At 44.6% G+C, this 13,491-nt stretch overlaps 1 protein-coding gene across 2 annotated transcripts in view; it reads left to right on the top strand.

Moving 5' to 3' along the window:
• LENG8 (leukocyte receptor cluster member 8) overlaps nt 1–13,491 on the top strand; it is a gene marked incomplete at its 5' end in the record, with an annotated part of 44,021 nt that overhangs the window by 16,403 nt on the left and 14,127 nt on the right. The window contains 1 exon segment of one of the 2 annotated variants that reach the window (XM_078769334.1): nt 6,404–6,505. Coding sequence (XP_078625460.1) covers nt 6,404–6,505 — 102 coding nt within the window. 2 annotated transcript variants of the gene reach the window in all.

Raw genomic sequence — 13,491 nt, 5'->3', positions numbered from 1 at the left:
GTCTGGACGGAGCGAGTTACCACGGGGCGAATTGGTAGGGAGCGGACTTTGACGCGGCTGGCGGTTATTCACTTGCGGCTATGGCCGCGCTTACTCGCGTGGGTGAAAAGTGCTATTCGCGTTCCCGGCGCGTCTGGCTGCGCCTGCGTACGTGCACCGCCAACGCTTCTCCTTCTTCCCCTGGGCACGCACGTTATACTGCGAGGTTCTAGTTCACAATGGCGTCTCCACTGAACAAGTCCTTCTGATCCTCTTCCATCAAAGTCCTGCTGATAAGTCCTCTATCACGCTGTAAGTCCTTTGACCAAGTCCTTTTATTTCTCTCCTCTGCGAGTCCTTTTGCACACTCCTTGTGCTCACATTCCTCTTTCCATACACTCCAACACAACTCCATATGTCCTCAATACACCACTTATACACCACCTCTGGTCATCCCCGACCAATGCCTCATTTGCTCAAGCCCATGCACACAGATTCCCATTCAATTCCTCATTTGCTCAAGCCCAAGACACACCCACAATTTCTCCACCCTACTACACACACACAGCATCATCTAACTAACTACTTCCCTCTAAAACTCGTGCTTTCTCATCTTCCCTTACACTAAGCACTTCCCTCGTCATTATCATCCTTCTAATCTGACTACGTCCCCTCTACCTGTACAAAAGTCACTACTTAAATCTCAGTCTCCTATTGTCTGGCTTCTAAATCCCTAACAATTAACCTAGCCCGCCCTCGGCTAGTTGACACTGCCACCCCATAATCTATTGCTCATGTGCCCCAAGTGAGGGATGGTAAAACGACCATCCCTCCATGCAGGGTACCATTCGCCAACGCTACTGCCATTTGTCCACTGTACTTGAGCCTCTCCGTGCGGCAATATATCGTTATCACAGCTCGGCTTCGAAAAGCCGAGGCATAAAGAAGAACGCTATTGAAAATTGGGTCGCCACGTCAAAATCCAAGATGGCCGCCACCATATATGTCTGAACCTTGTGAGCGGAATATCTTGAAAAATAAACGAACTACTAACTTCTAATCTGGTGTGTGGGTGTCTCCAACCCACTCGCAAATATTATCGACTCTTCCATGTTTTCTGCGTCTTCCACTTTGTCAACTCACATCACTTCACCGACGGGGGACCTAGGCGTAAAGCTTGTTTTTCTTTTTTGTGGCCCGACCGTATATTATTTGCTGGTGAATCAAACTTCATAAAAATTAATATCCCCATTTTAATTACTATTTTTCACGACACCTGCAGATCAAATTTATGTGCTTTTCATACCAGCAACCTCGCAACTCATGATCACAGAACACTCCCGTCAGCTATTCAATCATCTGCCTACTAACATGCAGCAAAATAATAACTACAAGTTGATAATCGTCCAGAATCAATTTCCGCTGTGATTGTCTTTTTTTTAAGCATTAAGGAAGAAGAAAAAGCAATAAGAAACCCAAATATGGAGTTAAAACCCAACGACGTGCACACACGCACACACATGCACACACACGCAATAACTATCACTGTGAAACACTTTACTGGTGATTATAACAATTCACGTTCACATGATAAATTAAACACATCAGCGTAAACACAAGCCGAATCGGCGACTGTGATCAGGCAAATACTATAGAGTTGAAACTTCACCGCCGAGTGCCAAACAATAAAAATAATAATAATAACAACAATAATAACATCGTTAAACAACTCAAAATCATATTTAATATAAAATATATTTTCCTAACTTGTGAAAATTGATGGTTTTGATCACGTTCGACTGGTGGGAATTCCTGCGATTGTATCCCAAAGAAGAGCAGAACACTGAACATAAACATAATCTTTTTACCTAAAACCAGCAAGCTGAACAGCCTCCCCGGGCTATGGTAATCCAAGTTGGAGGTAATGACGCCCGCACTCACTGCTTAAATATGACCACAGCGGGGATCGATCCAGTTGTAGATACCAGTCGGCGTGTTCCATTACCAAGCAGCTTGTAGAGTGCTCACCAAGTGGCTTAACCCCTCAAGCAAGCATTCCAACGAAATGGTTGATATGCAACGGTTGGTTGGCTTTGCAAGTGGTAGCAAGCTGATTGGTAACATGAACACCTGGATGGATTTTTGCATGAGTTTGCATATATGGCTGATGGTGTCAGATGAGATTAGGTTATTACTGTTCTATAATCGCCTAAAATTATTTAAAATCTATCTATGGGAGTGGTCAGTGTGGATCACGTTATTCTTTTAATTATTGGCAATTATTGTACTGTTATTATTATTTATATGACTAGAGAAATACCCGTGCTACGCACGGGTGGGAGGCCAGAAGCAAACAGGCAATGCAGATACGGTGAATGCTAAAGCATGAAACCAATAAATTCGATATTACTGTAGCACCTTCAGTCGCACGTCAGACATGGACAGCAAGTTCGTGAAGGACTTCCATGAAAAACGTACCTGTTCGCAAACAAACGGGTACGTTCACGTAGAGAAACATCGATCGTGGGTCCGTGGCGAATCTGCATATGGCGATGGCAAAATATCAGAAATTGAAGGCTTTTTTTTATTCCAAACGATTCATATAAACATCCGTTGAATCATATCACACGCAAATCATCAAAATCTAAACAGTATCTTTTGAATTTCAATAAAAGCCACATCACTGTTCATATCAGTAAATATTATTCCATCGTGTTTCAAATCGTGATCGATACACCATGATCGTGATGATCGTGATCGTGATGATCGTGATCGATAATCATGTTCACAATCGCTATGTCGTATGTTCTTCCGAAACGTGTACCAAATTCTCGATACGTGTAACTGTACCAAATCAACAGTTAAAAGGATTTTGAGCCGATAGGTGTTACGGCCTTGGTAAGATCGATGGAGACAGTGATCTGTTAGATCTGATCCTCCTTCATGCCGAAGTGCAGATCCTCCTTAATGCCACATCCGATCGATGCAGCCGTGCAGCGATCGGTGCAGTCGTTTGTGCAGCACACGGTGCAGCGATCGGTGCAAACGTGGACTCCCACACTGCCACAATGCCACATCCTGCTGATACTTCCTCCCGCATGACGTTATTTTCCCGGGTGCCGCACAAACGGCTGCACCGATCGAGATTTAACGGATGTTTATATAAATCGTTTAAAAGAAAAAAAGGCTTCAATTTCCGATATTTAGCCTTTTCATTTGGGCCTCCCAATTGAAGCCCCGCCTATAGGGCGGGTACCGTTCCTCGATGTAAAAAGACGTCACAATGAACGTCATGCAAACGCGAATGTTATGCGGGAGTCCAAACCTGAGAATGCTGGAGACCAAAGCTGAAATTGGGAAAACTAAATAGCCTATTTTACTCATGGGGATCCCAGGATTATCCACCCAAAATATCGTTGCGATCGGTTCAGCAGTTTTTATGGTACCTTCGAATGGACAGACAGAGACGGACAGACAGAGACAGACAGACAGATGGACGGACGTACATTTGGTGAATTATAGTAAGATTATTTCGCATTATGGTACTGTAACTTTTATAATATTATTATTATGCTATTTATCATTAATCTTATTATTAACGCACAGGTTGTAAACCTGGTGCGTTATAGCGTTTGCCTGGGAATTTCGGGCGCTCAAAAGTGAAGCTAGTTTCTGTCACCCATTTCTGTCGCTCATTTCTGTCGCTCATTTCTGTCGCTCAGATGTGTAAACATGACGTCATCAAATCTATATTTATAGGATAGGTTATAGGAGATATATATGTTATAGGATAGGAATATAGGACCCAAATGACCCAGAGGACCCAAATGACCCAGAGGACCCAAATGACCCAGAGGACCCAAATGACCCAGAGGACCCAAATGACCCAGAGGACCCAAATGACCCAGAGGACCCAAATGACCCAGAGGACCCAAATGACCCAGAGGACCCAAATGACCCAGAGGACCCAAATGACCCAGAGGACCCAAATGACCCAGAGGACCCAAATGACCCAGAGGACCCAAATGACCCAGAGGACCCAAATGACCCAGAGGACCCAAATGACCCAGAGGACCCAAATGACCCAGAGGACCCAAATGACCCAGAGGACCCAAATGACCCAGAGGACCCAAATGACCCAGAGGACCCAAATGACCCAGAGGACCCAAATGACCCAGAGGACCCAAATGACCCAGAGGACCCAAATGACCCAGAGGACCCAGAGGACCCAAATGACCCAGAGGACCCAAATGACCCAGAGGACCCAAATGACCCAAATGACCCAAATGACCCAGAGGACCCAAATGACCCAAATGACCCAGAGGACCCAAATGACCCAGAGGACCCAGAGGACCCAAATGACCCAGAGGACCCAAATGACCCAGAGGACCCAAATGACCCAGAGGACCCAAATGACCCAGAGGACCCAAATGACCCAGAGGACCCAAATGACCCAGAGGACCAAAATGACCCAGAGGACCCAAATGACCCAAATGACCCAGAGGACCCAAATGACCCAGAGGACCCAAATGACCCAGAGGACCCAAATGACCCAGAGGACCCAAATGACCCAGAGGACCCAAATGACCCAAATGACCCAGAGGACCCAAATGACCCAAATGACCCAGAGGACCCAAATGACCCAGAGGACCCAAATGACCCAAATGACCCAGAGGACCCAAATGACCCAGAGGACCCAAATGACCCAGAGGACCCAGAGGACCCAAATGACCCAGAGGACCCAAATGACCCAGAGGACCCAAATGACCCAGAGGACCCAAATGACCCAGAGGACCCAAATGACCCAGAGGACCCAAATGACCCAGAGGACCCAAATGACCCAGAGGACCCAAATGACCCAGAGGACCCAAATGACCCAGAGGACCCAAATGACCCAGAGGACCCAAATGACCCAGAGGACCCAAATGACCCAGAGGACCCAAATGACCCAGAGGACCCAAATGACCCAGAGGACCCAAATGACCCAGAGGACCCAAATGACCCAGAGGACCCAAATGACCCAAATGACCCAGAGGACCCAAATGACCCAGAGGACCCAGAGGACCCAGAGGACCCAAATGACCCAGAGGACCCAGAGGACCCAAATGACCCAGAGGACCCAAATGACCCAGAGGACCCAGAGGACCCAAATGACCCAGAGGACCCAAATGACCCAAATGACCCAGAGGACCCAAATGACCCAAATGACCCAGAGGACCCAGAGGACCCAAATGACCCAGAGGACCCAGAGGACCCAAATGACCCAGAGGACCCAAATGACCCAAATGACCCAGAGGACCCAAATGACCCAGAGGACCCAAATGACCCAGAGGACCCAAATGACCCAGAGGACCCAAATGACCCAGAGGACCCAAATGACCCAGAGGACCCAAATGACCCAGAGGACCCAAATGACCCAGAGGACCCAAATGACCCAGAGGACCCAAATGACCCAGAGGACCCAGAGGACCCAAATGACCCAGAGGACCCAGAGGACCCAGAGGACCCAAATGACCCAGAGGACCCAAATGACCCAAATGACCCAGAGGACCCAAATGACCCAGAGGACCCAAATGACCCAAATGACCCAGAGGACCCAAATGACCCAGAGGACCCAAATGACCCAGAGGACCCAAATGACCCAGAGGACCCAAATTCTATGTATGTTTCTATGATGATGTATGTTTTGGTGAAAGTACATAATGTGAATACTAGTAGCAATTTTACAAAAACCATGGCATAATTTCAAATCTTGACCCGAGATGATAATTATGCTACATCATAATTTCCATGTGCCAACCTGGGCGGAATCCAAGTGGATTCACTTGACTTGTTTTTCTTGTAATTTGAAGTGGCATGGGAAAAATGCCACGATAATGTGAAACGCCGTTCAAGCTGCTATATATTTATGTACACCTTACCAAGGCGGATACCGGCGATAAAACGTGGGAATTCCTCCGAATTTTTTTTGCAGTCGAGTCTAACTTAAAGCAACATCGGCTTAGCAAGTTTGAAAATAACACGGAGGGAGTTATTTTACTAGTGATACAATTAAGGGTTCGAAAGCATCACTCGTAATACCCTCTCCCACCAACACCTGAAGCGGCGCTGCACGGTACACTCTGCAGGTTTACGAAGATAATTTGCACTTCATAACTCCAGGTCCGGGAAACAAATGAAGTCGCTACAAGTACAACATTTGCCGTATTGCCCCTTAGTCCCCATGGCAAGTTTACTTCTTTGAGATTGCATAATAATGACAAGTAACAACCAAATACATCGATGAAGATATATTGACGAATTTGACACAGATGGCCAACCGGGCCACCTCGGGCAAATTTATGGTGGCCAAACTGAGTATTTGGTGGCCAATGGCACCTGGGCCAGCGCTTATTTCGAACCCTATGCTGCTATATTATTGCAGGTGTTGAAGAAAGCCCTAACTATGGTGAAGTCTCATTGGAAAGCTAAGCAGGATTACCACTTTGCTTGTGAGCAGATGAAGTCGATCCGACAAGACCTGACGGTATGCTGATAATGTTCCTGACAAGTGGGTGGTGTGTTTTTTTGGCACGTTTGTTTTGTACGACATAACATAAGTGTTCGCCATGAGTCCATATGGAAATATATGCCATCCATTTATATACTTACTCACAGGGGGTACCAGGCTTTGCCTGTTGGCAATCCTGTTGACATTTAGATGAAAAAGCTTTTTCTTCTTGTTGGGACTAAAACACTTCCCTACACCCACTAAGGAATGGGGCGAGATATCATTTACTATTATACTTCACATAGCAGCAAAGGCTGAGGCACTATTTAGTGATTTATTTTCTTTGTTTCTCTTTTTTTATTTTTTAAATCCAACTTTAAAAAAAAGATTTTCAAAAATGATATTTTTTTGGCTTAAAATGCTCCCTGGCACTCACTGACTAAAAACTCACTCACCTCTGAAAGTTTCAAGATCTCTTTTGCCATCTCTGAGAAAAATGGCAGCACATACACAGACAAGCATATCTCTCTTATAGCATAGATGAGGGTGGTATGGTCATGTGTTATTTTGTATGGTGGGGGAGGGGAGGAAATGTCGATGTTTTTGGATTTTGGGTGTGGTCAAATTTTAATGTCCCATATCTGTAATGGATAGAAAGCCCATATCTAATCAGCACAGCTACATTATCCAATCAAACATATTGTAATTATTTTATTGAAAATACATATGATGTCTTGGTATATGGCCTAAATATATGAGGGCCTTCCCATGTATAATCAAACATCTGTTACCAAGGTTTGATAAGTAGGTGTATTCTCCATCATTCATTACAAGCTGCAGTCCTTGGTTCATATTTTTGGTTGTTTCCATCATAGCTGTTATCAGTGTGCTGACATCCCACAGACTGAGCCATCAATCTGGACGAATGTGTATCTGAACCAGTTGCACCACAAAATCTGTTTCCACTTTAAGATGCCAGGATAACTGTTCCGTGTGCACTACAATAGCGTTTGGACGAAATCATTTTTGAGGTTTCTTTCACATTGCCAATACCTATCCTCAAAGGTTTGAGGATAGGTCTGTGTGCAGATGCTCTCCCAAGGTATTTCTTGGAATTCAAGGCTTGAAGAAAATCTGGTGCTGGCCTGATGTCATGTTGAACCATTAAACTCCATCATCTCCATATAATTTTAATGTTCTAACGATTCGTCACAGGGTTTTCTTCCTTCTTGGGGTTATTTTTAAATGGTCTTCCATATCAATAGACAGGATTAAGATTACGTAATTAACCCCCTTCCGTAAAGTGACAAGCAGGGTGAAGTAGTTGGTTCACTTCTGTTTGTCTGTCTGTGTGCAAATGTCGGTTTATGATCGAGGAACAACTTCATTCCAATTGAATGTTATATTTTGAACCCGAATCAAACCTGTAGTTATTAGCACTAGAATATAAGACACGTCGTTTCGCTGACGGAAATACCAATCTTTGCTGCGATGGCTATAATCTATGAGGGGGGGGGGGGGGGGGGGGGAAGAAGGGATTCCTGGGAGATCCTGCTCTCCATACAAGGATAACCAACTATTGAGACAGTTCCTGGGAGACAACGACCACCAGGAATGTTGGCATTTGCAGTTTTGACACGCGTGTCCATGTGCCCATAACAACAACAACAACATGCATTTTAAAGGCCATTTTCCCTACTAGAGTGGGGGTTAGCCTTGCGGTCCCCATGACAATCTTCTCCATTTTGCCCTATTTTCTGCATCTCCTTGTTAACCCCCTTGCCCGCATTTCTTCTTCCACCATCTTTAGCCAAGTCTACTTCCTTCTACATTCATTTCCATCACTCTTCTCAACCAGTCACTTTCATCCTTCCTCCACACATTACCAAACCATCTCAACCTGTTCCTTTTCACAGCATCAATCACAGGCTCTATTCCCATCATCTTTCGCAATTCATAATTTGTCTTCCTCTCTCTCAACGATACTCCGCACATCCGTCGAACCATTCGCATTTCCACCCTTTCCAACCTTCGTTGCTGCTCTACGTTCATTACCCATGTCTCGCTCCCATAAATCATAACACTTCTCACAAATGCAGCATACACCTTTCCCATCAGCTTCAATGACACTCCCCTCATCATCAGCACGCCACTCAGTTCCCGAAACTTCTTCCATGCACATCTCACTCCAGCAACCGTTGCCGAGTCTGATCCACCTTCTCCATTCAGCATGTCTCCGAGGTAGCAAAATGTTTTCACACCTTCCAGCTTCACGCCGTCTCCAAGATCCAACTCAACATTTCCTCCATCTGCAGCTCCCTCTGTGCACACCTTACATTTGAATGTAGCTGCCACACTGGTTAATGACACTCTCAGACCACTACAATTTTGATGAACCCACTCAGCGCACATTGTACATTGAATGGAGTTCACTCCGACACCCTTCCTACACACAGCACAGGGCCACTTCCCAGTTCTTTCCACATCACCACATGCTTTACCACTTGCCATCACCTTCGTCTTTCTGATATTCACCTTCAGACCTTTTGTCTCCATACATTCCTTCCACTTGTTCATCTTTTCCTTCAGTCCATCCATACTTTCCGCAATCAACACCAGATCATCTGCATACAACAACTCCCACGGTAAACCCTCCTTTACGTTCTGAGCCAGCACCTCCATCATAGCTACAAATAGTACCGACCCCTGATGCACTCCCACCTTCACCTCAAACTCACCACTGTTCCCGTCCTTCGTCCTTACAGCTGTGCACGCTCTTTTGTACATTGCCATCACTACTCTGATCAACCATTCCTCCACTCCTAACTTCCTCAATGCCCATGTCAATGCTTTGCGTGGAACCCTATCGAATGCTTTCTCCAGATCAACAAACCCAAGAAACAACTTCTTCCTCTTCTCCATGTACTTCTCCTGCAACTGCCTCACAATGAAAAGCACGTCTGTCGTTCCTCTTCCTGGCATAAATCCAAACTGCATTTCGTCGATCTTCACTTTCTTCCTTATCCTCCTCTCCAACACCCTTTCCAATACCTTCATTCCATGCTCCAATAACTTTATCGCTCGGTACGAGCCACACTCCAGAGGGTCACCTTTCCCCTTGTATAGAGGGGCGAGGGTACTCAGTTCCCAAACCACTGGAATGCGGCCTTCTTTCACCACCAGAATACAGATCTCTGTCATTCTCTTCACACCCCAACTTCCTGCTGCCTTCAACATATCTCCCACAACTCCCGTCAGCCCTCCCGCTTTTCTACCCTTCATTGCTTTTATCGCTTCCTCAACTTCCTTCTCAGTTATCTTCTCTGCCGGTCCTAAAACTGGGTTACTCTCTTTATCCTCTTTCTGGAACTGAGTATTACAAATCAACAAATCAGCTCCATCAGCAAACTCCAAAATCCTTTCACCTTCTCCATTTCTCACACCATATCCGTAACCCCCATGAACACCCTCAAAACCATCCATACTCCTTCCCACATGTCCATTTAGGTCTCCTCCTACCACAACAACTTCCTCATCTTTCACGTTTTCCATCAGCTTCTCTATCGCACACCAGAACTTGTCCTTCTCTTCATCGCTTCGACCAACCTGCGGAGCATATCCCGAGATGACGTTCAACAAGAGCTTTCCAATCATCATTTTCACCATCATCAACCTATCACTCACTCTCGTCACACTCACCACACTGTCTACAAACACCTCAGAAAACAGGACACCAACACCATTCACGCCCTCCAGGCACCCTTGCCACAAAAACTTGTATTTCTGTCCCTGCCTACCCTTCACCATTCTCACACCACTTCCCTTCCATCTCGTCTCTTGCACACAACATATGTCCACTCTTCTTCTGACCAATACTTCCACCACTTCTCCTGATCTCCCCGTCATTGTCCCTACATTCCATGTCCCAAACCTCAGAAACCGATCTCCACTTTGGGCTGTACCCTGCCCATATGTAGTTGTAATTGTCATGGTTCTCTTTTTGAGGCAATGTTTTTATGGCCGGATGCCCTTCCTGACGCCAACCCTCTTAGTCGTCTCTTACGACAAGCAGGGATACGGTGTACCTATTCTAAATCCAGGTGTCCATGTGCCCATAACAAAAAAAAATTGGTGTACCTATTCTAAATCCAGGTGTCCATGTGCCCATAACAAAAAAATATTGGATCACAAGCACCCCCGGGAGTTACCCGAATCCACCATAGTTGGATTTATTGAAATCCGTTAATCTGTTTTCAAGTTATAACATGACAAACAGACAGACAGACACGGTTTCTTTTATAATATATATATTTGTGTTATTGAGCCAAATTCAGAGCCAATTTGCCGAGAGGAGTGAGATAATTGCTTTTCTTTACCTGTCTGGCAGTCAAACAAAATTGAAAATCATTCCAAACAGGAAACTTACTGTTTTAGTGACATGAAGGACACAAACAGGCATGAATAACGAATGTAAGATGGTGTAAAAGACACTGCATCAACAGCAGTAAACTTCCCCAAAACAATTATGCAACCGTTAAACTCTTTATTCTGTTTCAATTGAATTGTATACTTGAACACTGTAGAACAGAACACAAGTCGCCTTTTTGGCGCATTCAAAACCCTTCTATTTAGCAGTACGGTACTTGGACAAAATTTTCCATCATCATGACGAATCACATTTGCCGCTTGTAGGCCCGCCAGTTTCCAGGTTTCTCAAGACAACGTGGGATAAGGTGTTCGATGAACTCTCCAGTTTGGTATAGTGTTATATTTACCTAACACTGCCTATGATCGATCTGGCACATCAAAACTCACCAAGATAATGCATACTTAACCTTGTCTTCCTCTTCCTGGTTACATTCCCCCACGTTTGATTTGTAGATGGGTTTGATCGGATGTTTGCAATTATTAGTCCCCTACGTGGAGATGACTTCAGGTTTGCTGTCCGTCTGTCTGTCCGTCCCACCTGTGGTTTTCTGTACTTTTTTTCCATACCCTTTAGCATATTGAACTGAAACTTGGTGCATGGCTTTATTATGATAAGCTCCAGAGCACGTTTGAGTTTTGGGGTGTTTCACCAATTTTTCAGAGTTTTGTCCTTTTTGAACTTAGAAAATATCGCATATTATACATGGGTCAGTTTTCCAGTCTTTTCCCTCTTACGTTTTAACATATTGAACTGAAACTTGGTAGAGGACATGTATTGCAGAGCAATTCTCCCTCTTGTTTTGTTGGTGGTGCCCACTTTATTACAGTTGATTATATAATTCTTCATTGGTATTCTGTTCTTTCCTTCCTCTGGGAAATTATACTTTATTCTGACCAATGAGACTGTCCTTTACTCTCGATTCTGTTTGAGGATCTTCATGAGTATTAAAATCAGATTCACGTCTTAAGTCTCCAACTCTTTTTGAGTTAATATATGTTTTGAACTCTTGCAGTTTGTCAATCTTTAAATAGCTTAAGCAGCAGCTCACTATGTACATTTTTTCCTTTACTTTTATGAATCAACTGGACAGATGAAAAATATCATTTTTCACTTACTTTATTATACTTTGCACTTGCTTTATTATAGTTTTCCCTTGCTTTGTTATAGTTTCACTTGCTTTATTTTAGCTTTCACTTGCATTATTACAGTTTTCACTTACTTTATTATAGTTTTCACTTGCTTTATTACAGTTTCCACTTGCTTTGTTATAGTTTTCACTTGCTTTATTACAGTTTTCACTTGCTTTGTTATAGTTTTCACTTGCTTTATTACAGTTTTCACTTGCTTTGTTATAGTTTTCACTTGCTTTGTTATAGTTTTCACTTGCTTTGTTATCGTTTTCACTTGTTTTATTATAGTTTTCACTTGTTTTATTATAGTTTTCACTTGTTTTATTATAGTTTTCACTTGCTTTGTTATCGTTTGAACTTGTTTTAATATTACACACAACATATGTACCTTTTAATCACAAGAAAATACTATGTACTTCTCAAAATATTAGATACTGTCATGTTCCCGGGGTGAACACCCCTGTGGACGGATTAGCTGAACGAGCTTAACACTCTGAGGCATTCAATCAATAATGGCAGACCCTCTTTATATGTGCTGGGGGGTGGGGGGGAAGGGAGGGGTAGCAAAGCTCTTACCTTCATGGACCCCACTGGACATCTTTGATCTTGCGATAATGAATTCAACCGACACGGAATTCAAATTTCAACAAATAAACAGGTTTAATGAAAGAAAATGCAGGAAAACAAGAAAATGCATAATAACCTAATATTCCTCAATGGAGCACTCCCACACGGACCCGTATACACACAAGGGGAAAAATAAATGGAAGTAATTATGTGTGTGTGTGTACTTAGCTCTGGTCCCCTTGATCGTCCCGGATCGTCACAGGCCCCCGTGTACTTGCGCGGGAAAACGCGCCTTCGCGCGCAGTTCGTGAGTGGGAACCAGGCCTGAGCACGCCATTCCTTCACTCCAGCCGTGCTCATCCTCGTCGTCCGCTTCTCACAGCACCGACGTCTCTCAGCATACCCAGACGATGCACAGTGACTCCGACGAGCCCAGAAAAGGACAATGCAGTCGCTCGGACCGATGAAAGCCAGGGACCACAAAGACAAAATGCGCGACTGCGCCCACCTTTCATGAACACCAGGAAGTGAGAGGGTGTGGTGCGCGAATGCCACCGCCAAAAGCGAGCGTGAACTCCAACCGCACACAACGAGGACCCAACGCAATCGAGCTCCGTATATGTGACCCTTCGCTTGCAATGTCCCTGGCGCAAGAGAGAAAATGTCCACGTCTGCTCGCCACCAAAGCCAGGATCCAAGAGGATAACTGTGACTGCACGTAATGACTGTACCCACACAAGAGAGTACAAACTGCGTCTGCTCCCTTTCAATGTCACTCGCGCAAAAAGGACAAAATGTCGGGACTACAGTCTTTTGGTTTTCAGAGCTCTGACGTCATCCGACAATCCCCGTGCGTGCCCCTATCAGCATGTCCCATCTCATCACTCTATGGTACC

Source organism: Myxine glutinosa, unplaced genomic scaffold (assembly GCF_964187855.1).
Source record: "Myxine glutinosa unplaced genomic scaffold, kmMyxGlut1.1 SCAFFOLD_2101, whole genome shotgun sequence".
Taxonomy (NCBI): Eukaryota; Metazoa; Chordata; class Myxini; order Myxiniformes; family Myxinidae; genus Myxine; species Myxine glutinosa.
Note: the sequence above shows the minus strand (reverse complement) of the source record. Positions and strands in the feature narration are given on the sequence as shown.